This window comes from Pipistrellus hanaki (assembly GCF_964339955.1).
Source record: "Pipistrellus hanaki genome assembly, chromosome: 4".
Taxonomy (NCBI): Eukaryota; Metazoa; Chordata; class Mammalia; order Chiroptera; family Vespertilionidae; genus Pipistrellus; species Pipistrellus hanaki.
This window is the reverse complement of record NC_140506.1, coordinates 94,656,241-94,682,155: the sequence shown is the minus strand read 5'-3', so window position 1 is coordinate 94,682,155 and position 25,915 is coordinate 94,656,241. Positions and strand designations below refer to the sequence as shown.

At 57.3% G+C, this 25,915-nt stretch overlaps 2 protein-coding genes and 1 long non-coding RNA gene across 6 annotated transcripts in view; 2 read left to right on the top strand and 1 right to left on the bottom strand.

Annotated features, from left to right (window-relative positions):
* The window catches only part of ATP2A1 (ATPase sarcoplasmic/endoplasmic reticulum Ca2+ transporting 1), a 17,086-nt gene extending 5,247 nt beyond the window's left edge, over positions 1-11,839 (top strand). The window contains exons 7-23 of the mRNA XM_084882918.1: positions 1,205-1,290; positions 1,693-1,990; positions 2,147-2,313; positions 4,386-4,474; positions 4,694-4,796; positions 5,040-5,171; positions 7,116-7,238; positions 7,355-7,573; positions 8,242-8,577; positions 8,732-8,952; positions 9,041-9,243; positions 9,407-9,492; positions 9,588-9,721; positions 9,836-9,953; positions 10,054-10,171; positions 10,431-10,473; positions 11,568-11,839. Of these exons, the coding sequence (XP_084739044.1) occupies positions 1,205-1,290; positions 1,693-1,990; positions 2,147-2,313; positions 4,386-4,474; positions 4,694-4,796; positions 5,040-5,171; positions 7,116-7,238; positions 7,355-7,573; positions 8,242-8,577; positions 8,732-8,952; positions 9,041-9,243; positions 9,407-9,492; positions 9,588-9,721; positions 9,836-9,953; positions 10,054-10,171; positions 10,431-10,435 (2,438 nt within the window). The 3' untranslated portion in view covers positions 10,436-10,473; positions 11,568-11,839. The remainder of the gene's footprint in view (positions 1-1,204; positions 1,291-1,692; positions 1,991-2,146; positions 2,314-4,385; positions 4,475-4,693; positions 4,797-5,039; positions 5,172-7,115; positions 7,239-7,354; positions 7,574-8,241; positions 8,578-8,731; positions 8,953-9,040; positions 9,244-9,406; positions 9,493-9,587; positions 9,722-9,835; positions 9,954-10,053; positions 10,172-10,430; positions 10,474-11,567) is intronic.
* RABEP2 (rabaptin, RAB GTPase binding effector protein 2) lies at positions 11,794-25,915 on the bottom strand. Of its 4 annotated transcripts, XM_084882930.1 has the most exons (14): positions 25,749-25,915; positions 25,075-25,284; positions 20,341-20,498; positions 17,898-18,008; positions 17,464-17,814; positions 16,020-16,115; positions 15,830-15,928; positions 14,757-14,909; positions 13,300-13,477; positions 13,173-13,184; positions 13,034-13,089; positions 12,903-12,944; positions 12,706-12,819; positions 11,794-12,393 (listed from the first exon to the last, which is right to left on the bottom strand). In XM_084882930.1, exons 1-14 carry the CDS (start codon positions 25,807-25,809, stop codon positions 12,292-12,294), a joined length of 1,743 nt encoding a protein of 580 aa, XP_084739056.1. In that variant the 5' UTR covers positions 25,810-25,915; the 3' UTR covers positions 11,794-12,291. The 4 variants fall into 4 exon arrangements, with proteins under 4 accessions (XP_084739056.1, XP_084739054.1, XP_084739053.1 ...); XM_084882928.1 differs by lacking the exon at positions 12,903-12,944 and having other exon boundaries at positions 25,749-25,905; XM_084882927.1 differs by lacking the exon at positions 13,173-13,184 and having other exon boundaries at positions 25,749-25,905.
* LOC311622152 lies at positions 13,484-14,286 on the top strand. The gene is made up of 2 exons (XR_014794957.1): positions 13,484-13,768; positions 14,010-14,286. It is a non-coding gene; the product is annotated as an uncharacterized lncRNA (long non-coding RNA).

Here is a 25,915-nt window from a genome sequence, read left to right as displayed (position 1 = left end):
CGGGTGGAAGAGGGCACCCAGCACGAGGGCCCTGCCTGGCCCGCAGTGGCAGCAGCTCCGCGCGGCCCAGCTCTGTTCATGCTACAAAACGGAAACACGGGGTCTGGGGGAGGGCGGGATGCTTGTGTCCCTTCTCCAGGCGGCCGTTGATCCGTCCCTTCCACACAGACATACGGACACACTCACCCAGGGAACTATCCTGTCTCCGCAAAAGCCGAGAGCAGCCCTAACCGGTTTGGCTCAGTGGATAGAGTATTGGCCTGCGGACACAAGGGTCCCAAGTTCAATTCCGGTCAAGGACATATAGCTTGGTTGCAGGCACATCCCCAGTAGGGGGCATGCAAGAGGCAGCTGGTTGATGTTTCTAACTCTATTCCTCTCCCTTCCTCTCTGTAAAAAACCAATAAAATGTGTTTTTTAAATTTATTTTTTATTTTTTTAAAGTGTTTAAAATTATTTTTTAAAATATATTTTATTGATTTTTTACAGAGAGAAAGGGAGAGAGATAGAGAGCTAGAAACATCGATGAGAGAGAAACATCGACCAGCTGCCTCTTGCACACGTCCTACCAGGGATGTGCCCGCAACCAACGTGCATGCCTTTGACCGGAATCGAACCTGGGACCTTTCAGTCCGCAGACCAACGCTCTACCACTGAGCCAAACCAGTTTCGGCTAAAATGTGTTTTTTTTAAAAAGCCCGAGAGTAAGGAACCATAGGATCTAGGACAAGACAAGGTTCAGATGCACTTAAAACACTGCTCCTGGTCTCCACTGGGACGGGTGGTGGTGAAGAGCCAGTGAGGGCTCCCGGGAGGCGAGGCCTGGTGCCATGCGGGGGCCGGGGGGCTCCACAGGCGGGGCTTCCTCCCAGGAGCCTGCCCTCCCCCGGGCAGGGCATGGCACCCAGTCAGCTGACTTCCTTCACCAGGACCTTTCCTGTGTGGACCTAGCACCCTCCCCGTTTACGGAGGAGCGAACGGTTAGGTGTCCCTGAGACATGCAGCTTTACGCGGGGAAGCAGAGGTGTGGGTCCCCGTCTTCTTACTCTGAGGGCAGTAAGTTCCCCGGCTGCTGCCCGTGGCTGCTCCGGAGTCCAGACTTCCTTAGGATCACTGCTCGGTCCTTACCAGGCCTGTGCTGCCACGCAGGGGGCGCTAGGGCCGGGGCGTGTGGGGTGTCATCTGAAAACCCCCTTTTCCACAGGCGAGTCCGTCTCTGTCATCAAGCACACAGAGCCTGTCCCCGACCCCCGAGCTGTCAACCAGGACAAGAAGAACATGCTCTTCTCGGTGAGCCACGCGGGCAGCTGGTCTGGGCGGGGCGTGGCGGCGTGAGGAGAGATGGGTCCCGCCCTAGCTGGTTTGGCTCAGTGGATAGAGCATCAGCCTGCAGACTGAAGGGTCAAGGGCACATGCCGGGGTTGTGGGCTGGATCCCCAGTAGGGGGCGTGCAGGAGGCAGCCAATCAGTGGTTCTCTTTCATCACTGATGTTTCTATCTCTCCTCTTTTCCTTCCTCTCTGACATCAATTAAAAAAAAAGATCTTGTATAATCTAGCTGTTTACATTTTCAAATCATCATTTCCATCCTTAAAAAGAAAGGTTCTTTTTATCCTTCAAAAAGAGAGAGGAAAGAAGTGAGCCTCGCAGCCGGAGCCCTTGGCCTGACTCCTGGCTGGTCTGCACCTTCCAGGGCACCAACATCGCAGCGGGCAAGGCCATCGGCATCGTGGCCACGACCGGCGTGAGCACCGAGATCGGGAAGATCCGAGACCAGATGGCCGCCACGGAGCAGGACAAGACGCCGCTGCAGCAGAAGCTGGACGAGTTTGGGGAGCAGCTCTCCAAGGTCATCTCTCTCATCTGCGTGGCCGTGTGGCTCATCAACATCGGCCACTTCAACGACCCCGTCCACGGGGGCTCCTGGTTCCGCGGCGCCATCTACTATTTCAAGATCGCCGTGGCCCTGGCGGTGGCTGCGATCCCAGAAGGTATGGCGCCTCTCTCCCCCATCTGCTAACCTCGTCCACAGGGACCCCTTTTCCAGAGAAGGTGACATCTACGGGTTCCGGGGGTGGGGCCCGCTATCGCCGGGGCCATTCCTTCCGGTCTCTGTTACTGACCCCTCGCTCCGACGCCCCCCGCAGGCCTGCCCGCCGTCATCACCACCTGCCTGGCCCTGGGCACCCGCCGGATGGCCAAGAAAAACGCCATCGTGAGGAGCCTGCCCTCCGTGGAGACCCTGGGCTGCACCTCCGTCATCTGTTCCGACAAGACGGGCACCCTCACCACCAACCAGATGTCCGTCTGCAAGGTCAGAGGAGCACGAGGCTGCGCAGACAGGGCTGCCCCTTCCTCCCTCACCGCTCCTCCCTGAGGACCCTGAAGGACATGCTCAGGCGGGGGATGGAGAGCCGTCCTGTGAGCTCTGTCGGGGACCCGAGCGGCCCTCTGCCCTGGGCAGACATAGCCCTGCGTCCCCTCACCCCAGCCCCGACAGGCAACTGTCGCACCCACCCCGCTTTGCAGAGGAGGAGGATAAGCAGCAGAATTGAGTTTCAAACCCAAGTCTGTCCGGCCCGCTGCTGCCTTCCAGAATGGTCGTCACAGCTGGGCCCTGGGAGCCGGCCACTCGCATCTCGAGCAGCATTTCCCAAACCAGGGCTGTCTGTCTCTCTGTGCCTCAGGCTCTTCGGCAGTCTGTACTTCCTCTCAGTATAATATTTTAAAAGTATAAGATAAATACTTAGGGCCCAAGCTGGTTTAGCTCAGTGGATAGAGCATCTGCCTGTAGCCTGAAGAGTCCCAGGTTTGATTCCCGTCAAGGGCACATGCCTGGGTTGTGGGCTCGATCCCCAGTAGGGTGCGTGCAGGAAGCAGCCAATCAATGATTCTCTCCCATCATTGGTGTTTCTATCTCGTTTTCCCTCTCCCTTTCTCTCTGAAATCATAAACATATATTTTAAAATTAAATACTTAGGATTCTGTTTTAAAAGTAGTGCAGATCACAGAAGAAACCATTGACTTAAGCAGAGTTATCAAAATATTTTAGAAACAGATTTGCAATTTGGTAGCACTTCTGCTTCTTTATTAATGCGTTTGAGGAGCAAGTCTGGCAGTCGATCTAAGAACCACCGCAATGCTAAAGCTGTGGTTCATTGCCTGCATTCATAACTGGGAAGAAATGCTAAATGTCAGTTAGACAGAAAACAAAAGATGTCTTCTTTTTTTCTTTTTCTTTTTTTAAGTACAAGCATTTTTTTAAGTTGATTGGTTTGAGAGAGAGAGAGAGAGAGGTTGATTTGCTGTTCCATGTAGTTATGCATTCATTGGTTGATGTTCTAACCAGCTGAGATACTGGCCAGGGCTTGTCTTCTTCTTATTTTTTTTTTTAAATATATTTTATTGATTTTTCACAGAGAGGAAGGGAGAGAGATAGAGAGCTAGAAACATCGATGAGAGAGAAACATCGACCAGCTGCCTCTTCTTGCACACCCCCTACCGGGGATATGCCCGCAACCAACGTACATGCCCTGGACCGGAATCGAACCTGGGACCTTTCAGTCCGCAGACCGACGCTCTACCGCTGAGCCAAACCGGTTTCAGCTTTTTTTTTTTTTTTTACCATCAAAGTTCACAGACCCCCCTGGCCAGGAATCCCTGACCTCAGCAGAGCTCTTGGACTAGCATGTCCATCAAACAGAAATCACTGATCTGGGACGTGGGGACTCTGTGGTCAGACCGGGTGGGGGTGGGAGAGAAGGGCTGTCCCGTGGCCCCTTGGGGAGGCCCACAGGCCTCGTGGCCTGGGAAGGCCTCGGAGGGGCTGACTGTGGAGAGGGTGGATCTCGCTTTGTTTAGCCCAGAGTTCCCCAAACTCACTTGATCACAGACGGCTTTGTCTCGAACGCCGTGTCCCCCCCCGCCCCCCGCACTTGCTCTGGCTCAGTGGGTGCTCCCCGCCGAGCACTGCAGGGCGGCTCCTTCCTCAGCACCGGCCGCAGAGCCACTGCTGTCTCATAAAAATGAATGCATTCCCACATTCAGAGTCCAGAGATTTCATAGGAGAATAACCGAAACTTCTAACTGGAAGGTCTGGGCCCAGTGGCTGGAGCTACTGTGCTCCTGTGTGAACAGGGGGATGTAGCTCCAGTCCCTCCACTGACATTGCATGTCTCCGCTTCTGTGGGAAGCCTGTGACCAGTCCGGGGAAGATCGCAGGGGAGTGGGGGGGGGGGGGGGGTGAGGAAAAGAGGCCAGGCGGGGCCCGGCAGGAAGCTCACTCGGTCTGTGCAGGTGGCTGGCCAAGGGACAGTCTGAGCCGGGCCCTCGGTGCCTTCGGGGGCAGGGAGCGGGCGTCTGCACAGACCTCTCTCTCTCCCACAGATGTTTGTCATCGACAAGGTGGAGGGAGACTCCTGCGTGCTCAACAAGTTCTCCATCACCGGCTCCACCTACGCTCCCGAAGGAGAGGTGTAAGTCCCCCCGGCGTCCAGCTCCGCACGCCCCACCCCGCCTCCCTGGGCTCCCGCCAGCTGTGTCTGCCTCTCTCTGTTCTCTTCCCACCTGACCTCCCAGTGGGTTGCCGCTGCCCCCGCCTGTGCCTCGCTGCTGTCCCCTGGCTCTCTCTGCATCTCACTCCCTATCTTCTCCACTTCTCTTTCCTTCCTTCCCCCCACCCCGCCGGCCGCCAGCCTGAAGAACGATAAGCCAGTCCGGGCGGGGCAGTATGATGGGCTGGTGGAGCTGGCCACCATCTGTGCCCTCTGCAATGACTCCTCTTTGGACTTCAATGAGGTAACCTTGACGCTCCCGAAGCGCCCTCTCCCCCCGCCGCCAGCTGGCTCGGGCGCGGCGTCCTCACAGGTCACCAGGCAGGGGTCACGGGAAGGGGGCCCTCGTAGCCAGTCCTCTCCTCGGTGTGAGGGGAAGGGAGTGGCTTGCTCCTTCCTGTTCTAGGCAGGAGGCGGGTGGGTTTGGTGGGAGCCAGGGGCCAGGAGCCCAGGGCACCTACTTCCTCTTCCTCCTCTGCCCTCTCAGGCCAAAGGCGTTTATGAGAAGGTAGGCGAGGCCACCGAGACGGCTCTCACCACCCTCGTGGAGAAGATGAATGTGTTCAACACGGACGTGAGGAGCCTCTCGAAGGTGGAGAGGGCCAACGCCTGCAACTCGGTGAGTGGCTGCTCCCTCCCCCGGGTCCCTCTTCACCCCATCACTCGGGCCAGGCAGGACCCCAGGAGCTTCAGGAAGCCGAGGCCCCCTGTCCGGCTGCGAGGGCCCTTGTGTCCCAGGCTGGCACCCCAACCAGCGTAGACCAGTGGCCACGCCTCAGCTTCTCTTGGTCAGGCTGCCTTTGGCGGGGACCCGCTGCCCCTGGACCAGGAGCCGCAGCATCCTTCCCGGTCTGAGATCACTTCCTCCCGCCCGCCCTGGTGGGAGGGATGGAGCTGGGCACGGACACCACCTGGGGCAGTTACTACCCCTTTGTCTCCAGAAACACTCACTTTAATTACACCTGGAGACCTGATTTAGGATTTGTAAGATGTGACCACTGCACACTCTTTCACTTCCCCTGGGTCTGTCTCCCTCACTCTGCTCAGTGTCTCCGCTGAATTCCTCTGGGCGTTAGCTCCCCACAGCACCCAGTCTTAGATGTGAGATGCTCGTATACATGTCAGTAGACATTTTTTTTAATTTTCTGCTTTTGTTTTATTGAGGTAAATTCACATAACAAAATTCACCATTTTAACCATTAAAAGTGTACATTTCAGGGGCTTCCAATACATTCATGATGTGCAACCATCACCGCTACCTCTTTTTTTAAATTTAAATTATTTATTGTTTAAAGTATTACATATGTCTCATTTTCCCCCTTGACCTCTCCCTGGCCATTCCCACCCCAGCACATACCCTCACCCCCCTACTCTCTGTGTCCATGGGTTACGCTTATATGCATGCATACAAGTACTTTGGTTGATCTCTTACCCCCGCCTTCCCTCTAAGGTTAGATGGACTATTCAATGCTTTTGTGTCTCTAGATCTATTTTAATCATTTACAAATTATATATATATATATATATATATATATATATATATATATATATTTTTTTTTTAATTTTTTTTTTAATATATTTTATTGATATTTTACAGAGAGGAAGGGAGAGAGATAGAGAGTTAGAAACACCGATGAGAGAGAATCATCGATTAGCTGCCTCTTGCACACCCCCTACCGGGGATGTGCCCGCAACCAAGGTACATGCCCTTGACGGGAATCGAAACTGGGACCTTTCAGTCCGCAGGCCGATGCTCTATCCACTGAGCCAAACCGGTCTCAGCGATATATATATATTTTTTTAATTCACAAATGATAAGGTAAACATCAACTTATTTTTATTTTGTTATTGTTATCTTTAGTTTAGTTTTATTTTATTTTACGGAGAAATATCCATGATGCGTTTGGTGACAGGCTCTCATTCATTTTTATGGAACATTTATTATTTCATGCCAGGCACTAGGTCTGCACTGTCCCAAGCACATGCCTCTAGAAGCACACGTGTTTGTTTAAATGTAAACTAGTTAAAAATAAACACGCCCTAGCCAGTTTGGCCCAGTGGATAGACCATTGGCCTGTGGACTGAAGGGCCCCAGGTTCGATTCTGGCCAAGGGCACATGCCTGGGATGCGGGCTCGATCCCCAGTGAGGGGCGTGCAGGAGGCAGCCGATCAGTGATTCTTTCTCATCATTGATGTTTCTCTCTCTCTCTCCCTCTCCCTTCCTCTCTGAAATCAATAAAAATATATTTCAAAATAAATAAATAAACATAAGTGAAAACTCGGTTCTGCAGTTACACCAGCTCGGGCGTTCCTAGTATAGAACATGCCATCATCACTGACTGTTGGTGGGCAGGGCCACTCTGCCCATCTGGTTTCTGCTGCGCTCTCCGTGGCCGTGGGGTTCTCGTCGGTGTGCTGTGGGTGCCGCTCAGTTGACAGCCCGGGGCCGTGCGACCCCCACGCCTTTTGCTTATGCCTGGGACTCCTCCCTGGTAGCACAGCGCCGGCCTCTTTTCCTCCCGCCTCATGTCTGCCCTCCCGCTTCCCGTCTCCTCTCAACAGGTGATCCGCCAGCTGATGAAGAAGGAATTCACCCTGGAGTTCTCCCGGGACAGAAAGTCCATGTCCGTCTATTGCTCCCCGGCCAAGTCCCGGGCAGCCGTGGGCAACAAGATGTTTGTCAAGGTCAGACATCGGAATGTGCCCTGGACGCCTCTGTCTGGGCCTGCGCCCGCCCCTCTCTGCCCTCCCTGTGCCCGGGAGGAGGACAGCCGTCTCTGAGTGCTGGTCTGGTCTCCTAGGGTGCCCCCGAGGGGGTCATCGACCGCTGCGCCTACGTGCGCGTCGGCACCACCCGGGTGCCCATGACGGGGCCGATGAAGGACAAGATCATGACCGTGATCAAGGAGTGGGGCACTGGCCGGGACACCCTGCGCTGCCTGGCTCTGGCCACCCGGGACACCCCCCCGAAGCGAGAGGACATGATCCTGGAGGACTCTACCAAATTCATGGACTACGAGGTGAGCAGATGGAGTCCCGCTGTCCCAGCGTCCTCTGCCTCAGCCCCTCCCCACCCCGTCCTTTCCTGCCTTGTCCCGGGTCCTAGAAGCACAGGATGTTAGAGTCTGAGAGAGCCTCGGTGCCGCTGTGCGTGTGGCCGTGCCCCTGTGCGTGTGGCCGTGCACCTGTGCGTGCCGTGGTAAGGCGACGAGCACACGGAGCAGGGTCAGCGCACAGGCTCGGGGCAGCGACCCTCTCCGTCGCGGCTTTCTTGGCGTGAGCACGTGGCCTGCGCTCTGGCACAGGCTCCTTTTTTCGAGCAGACTGGCTCTCAGAACAGCGCCAAAGTCCACTCCCTTCCCTTTATGGAGGGGACTCTGGCATGGCCGTTCACACAGATTTGCTCCAAGTTGTAGACCAAGTGAATGGCCCTTCAGAAAGCAGAAACCACCACCTCACCCCAGCTCAGCTCTTCAGAGAAAGACAGGGTCTGCAACTGACAGCGGGGCTGGCACTGCCACGCCTGCAGGCAGACGTGTGAACGAGGAAGGCTTCCTGCCCCCTGAGGGGTAGACACGGGGCCCAGGCAGCTCCCCCATCCGACCTCCCTCCCCGGCTCCCGGCTGCCTCGCTGTCCTCTCCCGGCCCATTTTCCAGCCCCTCACCGGCCCTGTCGCTCTCTCCCCAGACGGACCTGACATTCGTTGGCGTGGTAGGCATGTTGGACCCTCCCCGAAAGGAGGTCACGGGCTCTATCCAGCTGTGCCGGGACGCCGGAATCCGGGTGATCATGATCACCGGGGACAACAAGGGCACAGCCATTGCCATCTGCCGGCGGATCGGCATCTTCGGGGAGAACGAGGAGGTGACAGACCGAGCCTACACCGGCCGGGAGTTCGACGACCTGCCCCTGAACGAGCAGCGGGAGGCCTGCCGCCGCGCCTGCTGCTTCGCCCGCGTGGAGCCGGCCCACAAGTCGAAGATCGTGGAGTATCTGCAGTCTTACGATGAGATCACTGCTATGGTGAGGAGACAGCAGGCCTGCGGGGGGCCGCGGAGTCTGGCAGGGCCGTCTGCTTCAGGAGCCAGGAGCCTGGCGGGGAGGAGCCGAGTGAGGGCCTGGCCACATGCAGGAGGCGGGCGGGAGGGCCCGGGTCCCACCTCCTCTCTCCCCGCAGACAGGCGACGGGGTCAACGACGCCCCTGCTCTGAAGAAGGCCGAGATCGGCATCGCCATGGGCTCCGGCACCGCCGTGGCCAAGACCGCCTCGGAGATGGTGCTGGCCGACGACAACTTCTCCACCATCGTGGCCGCCGTGGAGGAGGGCCGGGCCATCTACAACAACATGAAGCAGTTCATCCGCTACCTCATCTCCTCCAACGTGGGCGAGGTGGTCTGGTGAGCGGCAGGGCCCGGGGCGGGGCGGGGGGGGGGGGGGGGGGCGCGGCTCTGGGAGCAGCCCGGCATGACCGCCTGCTTCTGGCAGCATCTTCCTGACAGCCGCCCTGGGGCTGCCCGAGGCCCTGATCCCCGTGCAGCTGCTGTGGGTGAACCTGGTGACGGACGGGCTCCCGGCCACCGCCCTGGGCTTCAACCCGCCGGACCTGGACATCATGGACCGGCCCCCCCGCAGCCCCAAGGAGCCCCTCATCAGTGGCTGGCTCTTCTTCCGCTACATGGCAATTGGGGGTGAGTAGGATGAGACCTTCACAATCCTTTCCAACCCTCCAAACGGACCCGTCTCCAGGACCCCCTGGTGCAGCTGCTCTTCCTCCGCCAGCCGATCACAGCCATCGGTCTTCCCGATGCCTCCCGTCGCCCGCCCTGACCCCCAGCCCCATCTCCTCCGCAGGCTATGTGGGTGCGGCCACCGTGGGAGCGGCCGCCTGGTGGTTCCTGTATGCGGACGACGGGCCCCACGTCACCTACAGCCAGCTGGTAGGGAGGCTGAGAGGGAGGGCGGAGGTGGAGGGGAAGCGGAAGGGGGCCCTCCCCCAGGCCTCCGCAGGACCCGTTCCTTCCCTCCCCTGCAGACTCACTTCATGCAGTGCACCGAGGACAATCCTGACTTTGAGGGTGTGGAGTGTGAGATCTTTGAGGCCCCTGAGCCCATGACCATGGCCTTGTCTGTGCTGGTCACCATCGAGATGTGCAATGCTCTCAACAGGTAGGACCCGCCCACCCCGCCCTTCCCCCCACCCCTCCTCTCGCCTCACCCCTCCTCTCGCCTCACCCCTCTTGTGTCTCCCCTGCCTCTGCCCCGCCTCCGCCTCCGCTGCAGCCTCTCGGAGAACCAGTCCCTGATACGGATGCCGCCCTGGGTGAACATCTGGCTGCTGGGCTCCATCTGCCTCTCCATGTCCCTCCACTTCCTCATTCTCTACGTGGACCCTCTGCCGGTGAGCCCCCGCGGGCCGCCCATTCCCGCGGAGCCTGGGAGGGAGGCGGGCGGTGCTGGTGCTCAGGGGCACATGTCCTCATGCCTCCGACCCCCCTCAGATGATCTTCAAGCTCCGGGCCTTGGACGTGACCCAGTGGCTTATGGTCCTCAAGATCTCATTGCCCGTCATCGGGCTCGACGAACTCCTCAAGTTCGTTGCTCGGAACTATCTGGAGGGTAAGCGGCCTGCCCCCCGCGGTCAGCCCCGGGCCCTGAGCACAGCCCTCCCCGCGCTGCGAAGGCGCCCGCCCCCCTTCCTTTTCAGACGGGCTGTCCTGGTCCCGGCAGGACCGCTGTCCACAGGGAGGCGCACCGGTCCTCCCTCCCCCCCCCATGCCTGGTGCAGACACCTTCTCCTTGGTGCCCCTTCCTCAGCCCTCCAGGCCCGCCACCCACCCTCCCCCAATAACGCTCTCTCTGTCCTCTCTGGCCATAGGATAACCGTCCCCCCTCCTCCATCTCTTTGAACCGTGTCACAGGTATCGCCCCCTTCTTGTCCTTGCCTCCAGCTGCTGTGCCCACCTGACCCTCTCCCCCTCGCTGGCCTCCGAGGTCACTGCGCTCGCACACTGCCACTGCTGCGCTTCTAAGCAGGGAGGCTGTGCCCTCACTGCGGGCTGGCGCTGCCCTCACTGCCGACACGCACTGCCCTCACTGCGGGCTGGCGCTGCCCTCACTGCGGGCTGGCGCTGCCCTCACTGCCGACACGCACTGCCCTCACTGCGGGCTCACACTGCCCTCACTGCAGGCACGCACTGCCCTCACTGCGGGTTCCCGCTGCCCTCACTACGGGCACGCACTGCCCTCACTGCGGGCACGCACTGCCCTCACTGCGGGCACGCACTGCCCTCACTGCGGGCACGCACTGCCCTCACTGCGGGCTGGCGCTGCCCTCACTGCGGGCACGCACTGCCCTCACTGCGGGCACGCACTGCCCTCACTGCGGGCACGCACTGCCCTCACTGCGGGCACGCACTGCCCTCACTGCGGGCTGGTGCTGCCCTCACTGCGGGCTCACACTGCCCTCACTGCCAACACGCACTGCCCTCACTGCGGGCTGGCGCTGCCCTCACTGCGGGCACGCATTGCCCTCACTGCGGGCTGGCGCTGCCCTCACTGCGGGCTGGCGCTGCCCTCACTGCGGGCTGGCACTGCCCTCACTGCGGGCTCCCGCTGCCCTCACTGCGGGCACGCACTGCCCTCACTGCGGGCTCGCACTGCCCTCACTGGGCTCGCACTGCCCTCACTGCGGGCACGCACTGCCCTCACTGCGGGCTCCCGCTGCCCTCACTGCGGGCACGCACTGCCCTCACTGCGGGCTCGCACTGCCCTCACTGGGCTCGCACTGCCCGCCACGGGCACACTGCTGGGCTGCGCTGCGCTGCGTTGCGCTGGCTGGCGCTGCGCTGGCTGCCGCTGGGGCTGCAGTGGTTGGGAGTGGGATCTGGGGCACAGGTGGGTATGGGGTTGCTGAGCGACCCTCCAGGTGAGTCTGCAGGGGGCGGGAGCCTGGAGCCTGGGAGGGACTCTTCCTCTCCGCCACCTGCTTCACTCCTTCCTCTTCTCCCTCCAGATCCAGAAGATGAAAGAAGGAAGTAACCAGTCCTCTGCCCCTTCTCCCCATTCTGATAGTGACACCGGTAGCCAGAGCTGTGGCACAGACCCCCAACCCGACATCCTTGTTTATAAGCACAATGTCCCCTTCCCTTCACCTCCCCACCCAGCCGCCCTCCTCCCTCCTTCCCTGTGAAAACCTCCCTTCCCCGCCACGTGGGGCTTACAGGGACAAGGCGACCGACTGAGCTGAGCTGCTTATTTATTGAAAATAAATGACAGAAAAGTCTGGCCTTGCCTCCATGCACATCGTGGGCCTGGTCGAGTCCCCGGGGACAAGCATCTTAGTGTCATGCAGTCCAGAAAGCAGCCGTCTGTCCAGGACGCACATGTGGAGGAAGGCTGCACGGCGCCGCCAGGGCGTGGCTGGGCCCGGGGCAGGGCGGGGAGGCGGCAGTCTGGGCGGGGAACAGGGGCACCAGGGCGGGGCCCAGGAGGCAGCATAGCAGCCAGAGAGCCGCAGGGCTGAGCCTGCACCTTTGGTTCCGGAGGGAGCTGGGACCCGCACCCAGGGTCCTCCTGGGGAGCAGAAGGCCCAGCGCTCCCGGGAGGAGGCCTGGAGGGCGGTGTGGCCCTGTCCCCGAACCCCGGGCTGAGAGAGGGAAAGACCCTGTCCCGAGAGCCCCCGAGCCGAGGCCCCCGGCTCTGCAGTGGAGAAGGCAGTCTCCCGAGGTGGGCTGGCCTCAGCTGTCCTTGATGTCTCCGACGTCCCTGAGCGGCGCCTCGTCCAGGAGGCTGCGCACCTGCTCCAGACTCTCCGCCTGGCGGATCTGCTCCAGGCGCACCTGCGGGCCCAGTGAGGGAAGCAGAGGCCTCGTGGGCAAGTGTAGCCCGCCTCCCCCATCCCGCAGTGACACTGGGTTCGAGGGAGAAAGGGGTCCCGGAGGGCAGCCTGAGGAATAGGGCAGGGCAGGTGGCAAATGGCCCCGGGCTGCCCATGACCAAGACGGACACACAGCTTTAAGGTTTGGAGCAGGAGCTCGGAGGAAAGAGCCGCGCCAGCCAGGGGGAAGAGGACTCCTAAGTGGGGACTGTCCTTGCATGACCCGGGACACGTCACCGGAGTCCGGCAGCTGGCGGTGAGGGGCCTGCCATACCTGCAGGGCCTGGGACAGGCGCACGAAGTCCCTCTGCACCTGCTCGCTCGTCTCCAGCTCGGCCTGCAGCCGCAGCACCTTCGCCCTCTGTTCCGAGAGGGCTGTGAGCTGAGCCTAGGGGACAGGACGAGGCTGCGACCTGGGCCAGGCAGGAGGGTGGCCCGCCGGAGGGTCCCTCTCCACCAGCCCTGACTGACCTCTTCCGTGGGGCCTGGCCCTGGAGGCTGCCCCGAGGCTTCCTGAGGCGGACAGAGGGCAGAGGCGCCGGTTAGGGTCTCACCGCTCTGCCGCCCTGCCCATCGCCCTGCCCGGCCTTGCCCTGCCTCACCTCGCTCTGCTCCCGATGGATCCGCTCCATCTCCGTCCTGAGGCTGCACAGGGAGGCTAGGGAGCCAGGCAGGGACGAGCCGTCAGGCCCACGCTCTCCTCCTCCACCAGCCCCAGCCCCGCCGCTCGGCCGTACTCACCCTCCAACACCTCTGTAGGAAGGAAAGAGGGAGGTCAGGGCTTGTCCCCGCACCCTCCCTCTACCCTCCTGGCACCCAGCCCCTCGCCCCCCTGAGAGCAGGAGTGTGGGAGCCCCTCTCCACTCACCTGTCTCCTCCTGCTGCGCCCTCAGCTGCCCCTCCAGGCTGGCCCTCGCCGCCGTCTCCTCCTCCAGCGCCTCCCGCAGCGTCACGATCTCAATGCGAAGGCGCTCGGCCTCGTGCTCCCGGGCCCGCTGGTGGGCCCTGGCCTCCTGCCCCATGCGGAGCACCAGCTGCTTCAGCTCCTGGAAGGGCAAGGCACCTGCTGGTGTGGCAGCAGGGTCACCGGCCACACAGGGAGTGTGGGGAGGGAGGGAGGAACCGGTCAAAAGGGGGGACAGCCCGTCACGGGGCGAGCAGACAGCACATGACCCAGCAGTGAGCACTCCGCACAAGCATACGCCCGGCGAAGGCCCGTGCGGAATGGGGCCGAGGTCCGGATGACCCTGAGCAGGATACCCTTTCCTAACGACTGGTCCGCACTCCGCTGCGCAGGGCGGCATGTGCAGAATAAAAACAGCACCAAGCCGAAACCGGTTTGGCTCAATAGATAGAGCGTCGGCCTGCAGACTGAAAGGTCCTGGGTTCGATTCGGTCAAGGGCATGGACCTTGGTTGCGGGCACATCCCCAGTAGGGGGTGTGCAAGAGGCAGCTGATCGATGACTCTCTCATGTTTCTAACTCTCTATCTCTCTCCCTTCCTCTCTGTACAAAATCAATAAAATATATTTTAAAAAAATAAAAATAAAAAATAGAAACAGCACCAAAACAGAGCAGGGGGTGGTCCGGTTCAGGAAGGTGGGAGGGTCCACGTGAGAGATACAGGATGGGCAAGGCCTCCCGGTGACGGTCACTTTGTTAAAATCCTCACTCGAAGATGTCTCACTGATTTTTAGAGAGCAGCACTGATGTGAAGGAGAAACATTAACTTGTTGCCTCCCTTATGCACCTTGATCGGGGATGGAACCCACCACCTGAGTATGTATCCTGACCAGGAATCAAACCCACAACCTTAAAACCAAACACACACACACACACACACACACACACACACGCAAAACAAACCAAAAAACCTCACAATCTTTTCTGGTGAATGGGACGATGCTTCGAGCCACTGATCCACCCGGCCAGGGCGACCTTCATGTTTTTAACAAATTAATAATATCAACAAAGACCATGCACAGACCGATGATGACAGCTTGTTATGAACCAAAGATTATGATGAATTCAACTTTGTGGACCTTGTGTCCCTTAAAAATAAACCAAATTAAAAAAATAAAATTAAATTAAAATAAACCAAATTACTGCTTCTTTCACATCAGGTGTCCTGTGAGCTCCCTTTCTCTCCCCGCCGATGCTGGCGAGGGGCGTGGTCCCGTTTTCAGTGGGGAAACAGCCGCAGGAAAGTCCAGTGAGCCGGCCAAGGTGCCGCAGTGGGAACACAGCTGCCTGATCTGTCCCCCGTTGCACCGGGAGGAAGTGCCCCCAGGGCGAACCCAGGCTCCAGGGCAAGCACCCCCTTACCGGGACCGAGCCGGGCAGCGACTCCTCCTGGCCCTCCTGCTCCAGGGCCCCGGGGCCCGAAGCCAGCGGCTGCTCGGCCCGCAGCCCCTGGTTCTCCTCCGTCAGCCGCTTCACCTCGTGGCTCAGGCACTTGTGGGAGGCGGCCAGCTCTGCCTGGGGACGAGAGTCAGTGCGCGCGATGAGGGGACAAGTGTCTCCAGCCCCCCCTTACTTCACCCCCAGGGACTTGGGCTCACACAGCGGCAGCCACCAACCATGCCGGCTGCTTTACTTGGTCCATGTTGGTGGCTGTTATTTTACTTTAAATTAGTTGCTAAGTCTAAAAATTGGTAGACAGCCGAAACAGGTTTGGCTCAGTGGATAGAGCGTTGGCCTGCGGACTGAAGGGTCCCGGGTTCGATTCCAGTCAAGGTCATGTACCTTGGTTGCAGGCACATCCCCAGTAGGGGGTGCGCAAGAGGCAGCTGATCAATGATTCTCTCATTGATGTTTCTAACTCTATCCCTCTCTCTTCCTCTCTGTAAAAAATCAATAAAATATATTTAAAAAAATAATAATGAAAAATAAAATTTGGTAGATGACACACAAATATCTAGATTTCTGGCTTCTCTCGACAAGCAGAAAAGCTGACAGCACTGAGCTCGAATTTCCACGTGGCGGAGTCCAGGGAGCCGCCTCCCGCGCACCATCTCTCGGCTCCCAGGCTGCTCCTTCCCGCCTCGAGCCTGGCCCGATCCCATCGCCTGCAGCTCTGTCTGCTCCGGGAAGCATCTGGCTTTCACTCCTCAGGACTCTAAGCTGGGCCCACTGCCTCCGTGTCACGGCGGCAAGGCTGAGGCCCCCAGCCCGTGGCATCGGCTCCAGGTCCAGCAGCAGGAGTGCCCGGGGCTCTCCCTGAACACAAGCCCCTGTTCCGGCCACGGTGCCAGGTGCCCTGGAAACCTTCCACCCACTGGGCACCAACTCCAGGTGCAGCCGCGCAGGACAGGTGCCTCCACCTCCCATGTGCCCCCCTCCACCAATTCCCATCACTCTCCACCCTCCCGCCCCAGCCCCAGCCCCCAGGCCCTCACCATCTGCAGCTGGACGCGCTCCTGAGCCTGGCTCACGGTCCCCTGCAGGGTCTGCAGCAGCTGCTCCGAGTTCTGGACCTGCGCCAGGAGCACTTGCATCTGTGGGTGGCAGGGGCAAGGTTGAGGCCGGGGCCCAGGAGGAGGCACGCAGCCGGAGGCCCTGCTGGGCTGGAGCGGAGGCTGGACCCACCTGCTTGGCACAGTCCTCATTGCTTCGCCTCAGGCCCTCCTGCAGCTCGTCCCGCTCACGGCTCACGCTCTCCAGGTCCTTCTGCAGCTGCCGCCCCTGCCACAGGCCGGCCTCAGTCTCCACCTCCAGGCCTCCCCTCACCATGCCTCTTATGCCTCGCCCTCCCCGCTTTTTAAAAATATATTTTATTGATTTTTTTTTAGAGAGAGGAAGGGAGAGGGACAGAGAGTTAGAAACATCGATGTGAGAAAAACATCAATCAGCTGCCTCCTGCACACCATCTACGGGGGATGTGCCCGCAACCGAGGTACATGCCCTTGACCGGAATCGAACCCGGGACCCCTCAGTCCACAGGCTGATGCTCCATCCACTGAACCAAACCAGTCAGCCCCCCCTCCTTTTTTTTTGGCATCTCAGTAGGTGGTGCCATTGTCCTCACAGTTGCTCAAGCCCAAAGCCCAGGAATTGATGCTGACTCTTCTCTTTTTTCCACTCCCCAAGTCCAACCCACCAGCAGGCGCTGCCAATCAGCCTCCAGAGTAGATTCCACATCCACTTCTCCTTGTCTCTGCTGCCATCTCCTGGTCCCAGGCACAACCTTCTTCTAAACTATGCCAAGGCCCTAGCTTGGCTCAGTGGATAGAGCATTGGCCTGCGGACTGAAGGGTCCCAGGTTCACTTCCTGTCAAGGGCACATGCCAGGGCTGCGGGCTCAGTCCCCAGGAGGGCTTATGCAGGAGGCAGCCGATCAGTGATTCTCTCTCATCACTGATGTTTCTATCTCTCCCTCTCCCTTCCTCTCTGAAATCAATAAGCACACAGACACACACACACACACACACAAAACAAACAAACAAATAAAATATGTCAAGCACCTCCAACTGGCCAGCCTGCCTCTCCAGTCGCCCTCCCCCACGACAGCCCAGTCCTACACTGAGGCCCACATGGTCTGTTGAGCCTAAAGCAGAGCAGGCCTCTCCGTGGTTCAAACCCCTCAGAGGCCTCCCACTGCTCCTTGTCTGAAACGCTCCGTGCCCCGAGGCTGACCTGGGCCTGTCTTCCTTTCTGATCTCCTCTCTCTCCTCCCTCTCGGTGGCCTTCCTGTGCCTCAGACACACCACGGTCTAGCCATCCTCAGGGCCTTTGAACTTGCAGCCCCTCTGCCCCCTCTCTGGGAGGAGTGCCTGTCACCATCCAGGTTGGGCTCCAGCCCTGCATGCCTGTTCCTCTGTCCGGGGCCTCACCGGGGACACTGACCCCCTCACGTGTCCACGTGCATGTGGGGCCTGGCTCCCTCACTTGGTGGAAGCGCCAGGAGGGAGGGTTTTCTCTTCACTGTGGATCCCCAGCTCTGGCTCAGCCTGGGCCCGCAGGTGCTCAGTAAGCACTGGTGCAAGGAGAGGCGGACGCATGCAGGCAGACAGGCACCCTACCATCCACTCACCTCCATCTGCAACTGCTCCCACTGGGTGTCTGGGACGAGCTGGTAGCCAGGAGGGGGCAGGTAGATGCCCTCGGGGACCAGGGTGCCCGTGGACACCAGGGAGGCCGTCTCTTCCTGCTCGGGGCTCAGGCCCTGGCGGCCGCGGGGCAGGGAGGCGCTGCTGCCGGGCCCGCCGCCGAGGGAGAAGGAGGAGATGGAGGCGCTGTCGTCACAGTTGTGGGCGAAGGCCTCGGCCGCTGCACCCCCATCTCCGCTCAGCTCCTCGAGAGGCTCCAGCGGGGGAGACAGGTCCCGGGAGAGAGGCAGCAACTCCGCGGAGCCATGCAGGGAAGGGGGGTGCCGGGGCCGTCCCTGGGGAAGGGGGTCAGGGGAGAGGCTGCGGGACAGGGTCCAGCCACGCCCCTCTCCCCTCAGTGCCCCCGGCCCTCCCTCACCTGGATCTCCTGGATCAGCTCCTCCGCCCTCAGCAGCTTCGCCTTCAGCTCCTCTATCTCCTGCTCCATGGGCAGCACGATCTCCCGCAGCTTCTCCGAGTCCTCGTGGGCCTGAAGAAGGGGCGGGGTTGGGCAGCGACAGTCACCCTCCCAACTGCAGGCCCCTCAGGTCTGCTCAGAGCTTCCTGCCCGAGTACATCGGCCCCTCCAGCCCTCCCAGGAAAGTCCTGTCCACCCCGTCCGAGCTCACAGAGGGGCTGGGCTCGGACCCGCCCCAGGGCACGTGGGAGGTAAAGGGCCACAGTCACGACTGTCTCCCCACCTGCTCACCACGGTTCCTTCCCAAATCCCTTTCCTTTTATCACAGAAACTAGCGTGTAACTTGGGCACACAGCCTATAATCTAGAATGCATCCACGTTTCTCAGCTCCCCTGTAACTAAGCATGGCCACGTGACTAAGCTTCCGCTGAGGAGGGGGAGGCAGGTGCCATGTGTTACCTCAGGGCAACTCCTTAAAGGAAGAGTGTGCATCCCGCCCCCCCCCCCCCCCATACACACACACCTTCCTCCTCGCTGGCCAGCATGTGGACAGGGCTGGCACTCAAGCAGGCATCTTGGACATGAGGCAGTAAGCGACCTACGGCTACATGGCAACACAGAAGGAGCCCAAGTTCCTAGTGACTTTTTAAAAAATTCTTGTAAGAGCCAAAACCGGTTTGGCTCAGTGGATAGAGCGTCGGCCTGCGGACTGAAAGATTCCAGGTTCGATTCCGGTCAAGGACATGTACCTTGGTTGCGGGCACATCCCCAGTAGGGGGTGTGCAAGAGGCAACTGATTGATGATTCTCTCTCATCCATGTTTCTAACTCTCTATCTCTCTCCCTTTCTCTTTGTAAAAAATCAATAAAATATATTTTAAAAAAACACCCTTGTAAGAGTTTATGTGAGCCAAACTGATGGCATGCACCAGGGAACAAGATCTCAGTCGCTGTGGAGAACAACAGCTCTGCAGCTTCCCTAAGAGCTGAGCTGCCGTTTCAGTCCGGGAAACGTCTACCTCAGACCTTGAGAAAATAAGCATCTATCTCATTTAAGCCACTGCTGACCTGGGTGTCCAAACCTCATTCTACCTAGCATGCCCTCCAATCACCACCCTATTGCTGGCTATTCCTTTTTGGTCTCTTTTCAAGTTGGGGTCCTGCTGAGCACAGCCGCTCCAGGAGTGTGAACCCGGCCCCTGTGTCCTAGGACAGCCAGCTCTAGCCACGTCACCGCCATTTCATCCCCCACGAGTGCTAGGTCAGCGAGGACGGCCCTGCTGCCTGCTGGGGTGCGAGTCAGTGGTGACGGCGTCGGCCCATGGACCAAAGGGTCTCAGGTTCCATTCCTAATCGGGGCACATACCCTGGCTGCGGACCTGATCCCCAGTCAGGGTGTGTGTGGAAGGCAACCGATGGATGTTTCTCTGTCTCACTGATGTCTCTCTCTCTAAAAAACAACAGAAAAAAAAACAAAACCAAAAACACACACAACAACAACAAAACAAGCTCGGTCTAACCTCCACTTTCATGTGAACCATGACAACAGGCCGGGTAAGCCTGTGGGGCCCAAACAAAACACTCTGGGTCCCAGGCTGTGGACTGACCGCGGCCACGTGCAGCCCCTCCCCGCCCCAGGCTCTCGTCCGCAGAGCCCTTTCCCTCCCCACCCTGGGTACGCTCCTGGAGGAGCGCCCGCATGCAAGCCGCAGCCTCGCTGGGAAGGGGCGGGTGAGCCGCCCTCTGTCCGTGGGCTCCTGCTTTGACCTCTGTCTGTCTAACCGGGCGACGGACTCATCTCCCTGAGCCTCGGTCTCCTCATGCATAAAATGAGCTAAGTACCTACCTCACAGGGCTGCTGTGAGGATCAAGTGAGGTAACGCTGTGAACCTGCTTTGAAAGATGAAGAATTTGGTAACATGTGCTTCCTACTGTTAGTAATAATGAAAACAACAATAAAGGAAGTGATAGGCTATTTTCAGAACACAAACTTTAGAACCAGGTGGCTTTGATTTTTAAGTCCCAAATTTCCTTTCTGTGTGCAAAACCTGGGGAGAATTATCCGCCTTCTCGAAGCCTCATCTTCCTCATCTGTTAAATGGATCAACGGACCTCGTTTTCAGGGGAAAGACTCGGGAGCCTGAATCTGTCACGCAGCTATCAGAGTGCCCAGTGCTGGAGGGACATCCTGAGGGTCAGCTCCCTGTCCCTCCTGCATGTTGGAGGTAAGTGAACCCGGTAAAGCCACAAGTCAGCGGCAGGCCAAGACCCTGCTACGTGTGGGACCAGCAGCTGCGACACCCAGAACGATGCCTGGGTGCTGCTCCCAGGGTCTGGGAGTGGCACGCCAGCACCCCCTGTCCCACGGCCACCCATGGCCTCGGGGAGGCTCTCCCAAACCCAACCTTCTCCATCTGCTTCTCCAAGGAGTCCAGGGGGTGCGCGCGGGCCAGCAGCTGCTTCAGGCGGCCCAGCTCCCGCTCCCTCTCCTCGCAGTCCTGCTGCTGCTGCTGCCGCTCCTGCTTCAGAGACGCGATCTGGGCCTCGTAGCTGCTGATGGAGTCTGCGGGGCAGGAAGGCGGAGGGGGAGGCTCAGGGTGTGGGCCCCCCTGTGGGTGAGCAGGGGGCTCCCCAACACGAATGCACTGGGCGAGGCGGTTACCACGGTGACTGCACCGAGACGGCGGGCCTGTGGAGAGATGGCCCTGACCATGTTAGCCTCTCTGCATCCGTGTCCTCGGCTGCGAACGGGGACACTAATGACCCCCACTGGGTGGCTAAAGGATCGAAGATGACTCTGCTGGGTGTTACACATAATGCTGAGGATATGACATCTGGTCCACATATAGACCAGCAACAGCATATACAGACACATACATCAACAAAAATTAATATCTAACATAATGTATATATATTTTAAATATATTTTTCAGAGAGGAAGGGAGAGGGGTAGGGAGTTAGAAACATCGATGAGAGAGAAACATCTATCAGCTGCCTCCTGTACCCCCGCCCTCCTTCAGGGAATGTGCCTGCAACCAAGGTACATGCCCTTGACCGGAATCGAACATGGGACCTTTCAATCCACAGGCCAACGCTCTATCCCCTGAGCCAAACCGGTTTCAGCTAATGTACTTTTTAAAATACGCAACCAAGGTACATGCCCTTGACCGGAATCAAACCTGGAACCCTTCAGTCCACAGGCCAACACTCTATCTACTGAGCCAAACCAATTAGAGCTAATGTACTTTTATTTACTTATTTTTAAAAAAAAATATATTTTATTGATTTTTCACAGAGAGGAAGGGAGAGGAATAGAGAGCTAGAAACATCTATGAGAGAGAAACATCGACCAGCTGCCTCTTGCACACCCCCTACCGGGGATGTGCCCGCAACCAACATACATGCCCCTGACTGGAATCGAACCTGGGACCTTTCGGTCCGCAGACCGACGCTCTACCACTAAGCCAAACCAGTTTCGGCTATTTACTTATTTTTATTAATGTACTTCTTACTGCAGGGTGTAAACTAAGTTATTGCTTACAAAAATTTGTAATATAACCTGAGCCTGGCCAATGTTGCTCAGTGGTTGAGTATCAACCCATGAACCAGGAGGTCACAGTTCAACTCCCGGGTGGGCCACACTCCCAGGGAGTGTGGGAGGCAGCCAATTGATGATTCTCTCTCATCATTGGTTTCTATCTCTCTCTCCCTCTCCCTTCCTCTCTAAAATCATAAACACAAGAATAAATTTATAATATATCCTCTTAAAAAAAAAAAGTTTTTGCTGCCAGACCACCTGGGTTCAGATCTGTAGCTTTCTAGCTGCATAACCTTGGGCAAGTTACCTAACCCCCCTGGGCCTCAGTGCTTCCTCTGTAAAATGGAGATAGATAATAGTTCCTACTTCACAGAAATTGCTATAAAGGTTAAATACTCATAAAGCACTTAGCTCAGAACCTGGCACATATGTGTCAGCCACTATATAAACATTGTTGTTATGGTATGTTCAATAAACGCTTGCATTATTATTATCATTGTCTTTATGATGATGATTTAGGATAGTTTTTCTTATAGGACAGAAAGTTCCCTTGAAAATAAATGTATGTAGCTGAAACTGGTTTGGCTCAGTGGATAGAGCGTTGGCCTGCGGACTGAAAGGTCCCAGGTTCGATTCCGGTCAAGGGCACGTACCTTGGTTGCGGGCACATTCCCAGTAGGAGGTGTGCAGGAGGCAGCTGATTGATGTCTCTCTCTCATCGATGTTTCTAACTCTCTATCCCTCCCCCTTCCTCTCTGTAAAATATCAATAAAATATATTTTAAAAAATAAAAAAAAAAATAAGATAAAATAAATGTATGTAAACCCTAGCCTGTTTTGCTCAGTGGATAGAGCATCAGCCTGTGGACTGAAGAGTCCCAGGTTCAATTCCGGTCAAGGGCATGTATCTCAGTTGCAGGTTCGATCCCCAGCCCTGGTTGAGGTACATACAGGAAGCAACTAATCAATGTGTCTCTCTCACATTAATGTTTCTCTCCCTCTCTGTCTCTCCTAATCCCTTCCACTCTCTGTAGAAATCAATGGAGCCCTAGTTGTTTTGGCTCAGTGGATAGAGCGTCAGCTTGTGGATTGAAGGGTTCTGGGTTCAATCCCGGTCTAGGGCACATATTCAGGTTGTGGGCTCAATCCCCAATAGGGGGTGTGCAGGAGGCAGCTGATCAATGATTCTCTTCATCATTGATGTTTCCATCTCTTTCTCCCTCTCCCTACCTCTCTGAAATCAATTAGAAAAATATTTTTAAAAAGAATCTTAAAAAAAAAAGCTTCCTAAAAATAAATAAATAAATAAATAAAATCAATGGAAAAATATCCTCAGGTGGGGATTAATAAGTTAAATGTATGTACTTTTTTTAAAAAGTGGACCTATTTAGCCGAAACCAGTTTGGCTCAGTGGATAGAGCATCAGCCTGCGGACTGAAAGGTCCCAGGTTCGATTCCAGTCAAGGGCATGTACCTTGGTTGTGGGCACATCCCCAGTAGGGGGTGTGCAAGAGGCAGCCGATCAATGATTCATCAATGTTTCTAACTCTCTATCCCTCTCTCTTCCTCTCTGTAAAAAAAATCAATAAAATATACCGTATTAAAAAAAAAAAAAAAAGTGGCCGAAACCGGTTTGGCTCAGTGGTAGAGCGTCGGACTGAAAGATCCCAGGTTCGATTCCGGTCAAGGGCATGTACATTTGCTGCGGGCACATCCTCAGTAGGGGGTGTGCAAGAGGCAGCTGGTTGATGTTTCTCTCTCATCGATGTTTCTAGCTCTCTATCTCTCTCCCTTCCTCTCTGTAAAAAATCAATAAAATATATATTAAAAAAAAAAAAAAAGTGGACCTATTTAAAGAACAAATAGTAAGCAGATAACAGGGCAAGTCATACAGGAGACAACCACGTAGCAGAGGTAGCATGTGGACGCCTGAGATGTGGGAAATACAGCCCCAGAAGCCTGGAGGTGGAGCCACTGTTAGAAAAGCAAGGGGCACGGTGTGGTGGGAACTTCAGAAAGTGTACTCTGGCCCTGACCGCTGTGGCTCAGTGGATAGAGCACTGGCCTTCAGACTGAAGGGTCCCAGGTTTGATACACATCCCCAGTAGGAGGTGTGCAGAAGGCAGCTGAACGATGTTTCTCTCTCATCGATGTTTCTTTTCTTTTTTTTTTTTTTTAAACATTGTCTCAAGGGTAGGAGTAACATTTATAGAGTATTTTATAGTTTACAACGTTCTTTTTTTTAAAAATATATTTTACTGATTTTGTATAGAGAGGAAGGGAGAGAGATAATTAGAAACATCAATGAGAGAAAGTCATCGATCAGCTGCCTCTTGCACACCCCCCACTGGGGATGTGCCTGCAACCAAGGTACATGCCCTTGACCGGAATTGAACCCGGGACCCTTCAGTCCCCAAGCCGACGCTCTATCCATTGAGCCAAACCGGTCTTGGCTTTCATCGATGTTTCTAACTCTATCCCTCTCCCTTCCTCTCTGTAAAAAAAACACAATAAAATATTTTTTAAAAAACAAAACTGGAGTGGTTCAGTGGCTGAGCATCGATCTATGAACCAGGAGGTCACAGTTTGATTTCCAGTCAGGGCACATGCCCGGGTTGTGGGCTCAATCCCAGTGGGAGGTGTGCAGGAGGCAGCCACTCAATTCTCTCTCATCATTGATGCTTTTTTTTTTTTTAAATATATTTTATTGATTTTGTACAGAGAAGGGAGAGAGATAGAGAGTTAGAAACATCGATGAGAGAGAGTCATCGATCAGCTGCCTCTTGCACACCCCCTACTGGGGATATGCCCGCAACCAAGGTACATGCCCTTGACCGGAATCGAACCCGGGACCCTTCAGTCCCCAAGCCGACGCTCTATCCATTGAGCCAAACTGGTCTTGGCTCATCATTGATGCTTCTATCTTTCTCTCCCTTCCTCCCGGAAATCAATATAATCAATAAAAATAGTTAAAAAAGGAAAGTGTACTCTGGAAGCCAATGTCAAGGCCAGGTTATAGAGGAGATCTGTGAGAAGTCCAGAGCTTCACTGCAGCAGTGGCTGGGGGAACAGGTCTGGAAGCTATTTCAGAGCCTGGCCTCTGACTAGAGGAGAAGGGGGAAACGGAAACAGAAGCTACGGGATCTGGGACAATGGATGGTGTTGCATCCCAAGTACATACATGGAAGTCAATGCACGTGTGTGTGGCAGGGGCAGGTGTGGATGATGGAAGGGTGCGTGGGGAAGGGAGGAAACCAGAGGGTTAGACACCAAAGAGACAGGGCCCAACGCTGAGTCCGGAGCCCAGAGGCTCAAATGAAGGAGGTTCAGGGAATTGAGAAGTTGCTCATCTTCAGGGCAGATCAGTGAGGGACAAGAAGTGACAAGGAAACAGGTAGAGCTCAGAGCCACACTTAGCTGGAACTGCCAGCTGCTGCCAGCACAGGTATGCCACTGTGCCAGTTAGACAAGGGTGCCCCTCCCTATGGGCCCATAGGCCTGCCCTGGGCTAGGCCGCCCTGCTAACTTACCGCCCACCCCAGAGAGGGACGCACTCCCCTCTACGGCGCCGATGGAGAGTCTGCGAAGACACCCTGACTCACCTTTCAGGATGGCCTGCAGGGAAGCAACCTCCTCCTGGCACTGCCGCTGCACCGCAGCCACGGCCTCGGCCTTCGTGCTCTCGCTCACCTCGGCCACGGCCTTCATGGTCTCCATTTCTGCCAGGGCGCCTGCCAGCTCAGCTCGAAGTCGGCAGAGTTCCCCTGACTCGGCCTCGGCCTTCGCGCCCTCCTGGGGCTGGGGATCAAGCACTGTGGGGAACAAGAACCAGCCTCTCTTCCCATCACTCCAGAGTCCCCAATAACCCGGGCCACCAAACCCCAAAGTCCAGCAACCCGGTAATGCTGCCACCGCGGCCCCCGCCCCTTCCCCAGACCCGCCACGCTCACCTGGCCCCGCCTTCTTCTCACCTAATTCGACTGGTACTGTATAGTCCCGCCTCTTCCCACGGTTCACCCAATCCGCTTCCTCTGACATGACCCCGCCCTTCCGACGTCCCGCCCCTTGCCCACCTGGCCCCGCCCACACCTCCTCACGGGGCCCACGTCTCAGCGGGTCCCACCCTGGAATCCCAGGCCACGCCCACCCGCCGGTGTTTACAGACCCCGCCCCTTTCTCCAGTTCCCCCACCAACCCCCTCTCCCCGCGTCGGCTGCCGAGCTGGGCCGGCCTCCGGCTTTGCCGCCCCTCCATGCACCGACTCGTCCTCACGTACCGGGCCCCGGCCGCCGCCGCCCGCCATCCTCGCCCGCGGCCGCCGGCGCAGCTGCCGCCATTGCCTTCGCGCAAACGGCGGGATCCCGCACTCCCAGGTGACCGAGCTCACCGCTTCCGGGTCCTCTCGGCTGTTTCCGGATCCGCTCGGCTGTTTCCGGATCAGCC

What these genes read in the sequence shown, in the direction of transcription:
- RABEP2 (XM_084882930.1), bottom strand. Translation starts at nt 25,809, where the DNA reads ATGGCGGCAGCTGCGCCGGCGGCCGCGGGCGAGGATGGCGGGCGGCGG. An exon ending in GCGGCGGCGGCCGGGGCCCG is followed by an intron (nt 25,285 to 25,748) that starts GTACGTGAGGAC and finishes TGTTCCCCACAG; the next exon opens with TGCTTGATCCCCAGCCCCAG. An exon ending in GCCTGTCCCAGGCCCTGCAG is followed by an intron (nt 12,394 to 12,705) that starts GTATGGCAGGCC and finishes CTGGGCCCGCAG; the next exon opens with GTGCGCCTGGAGCAGATCCG.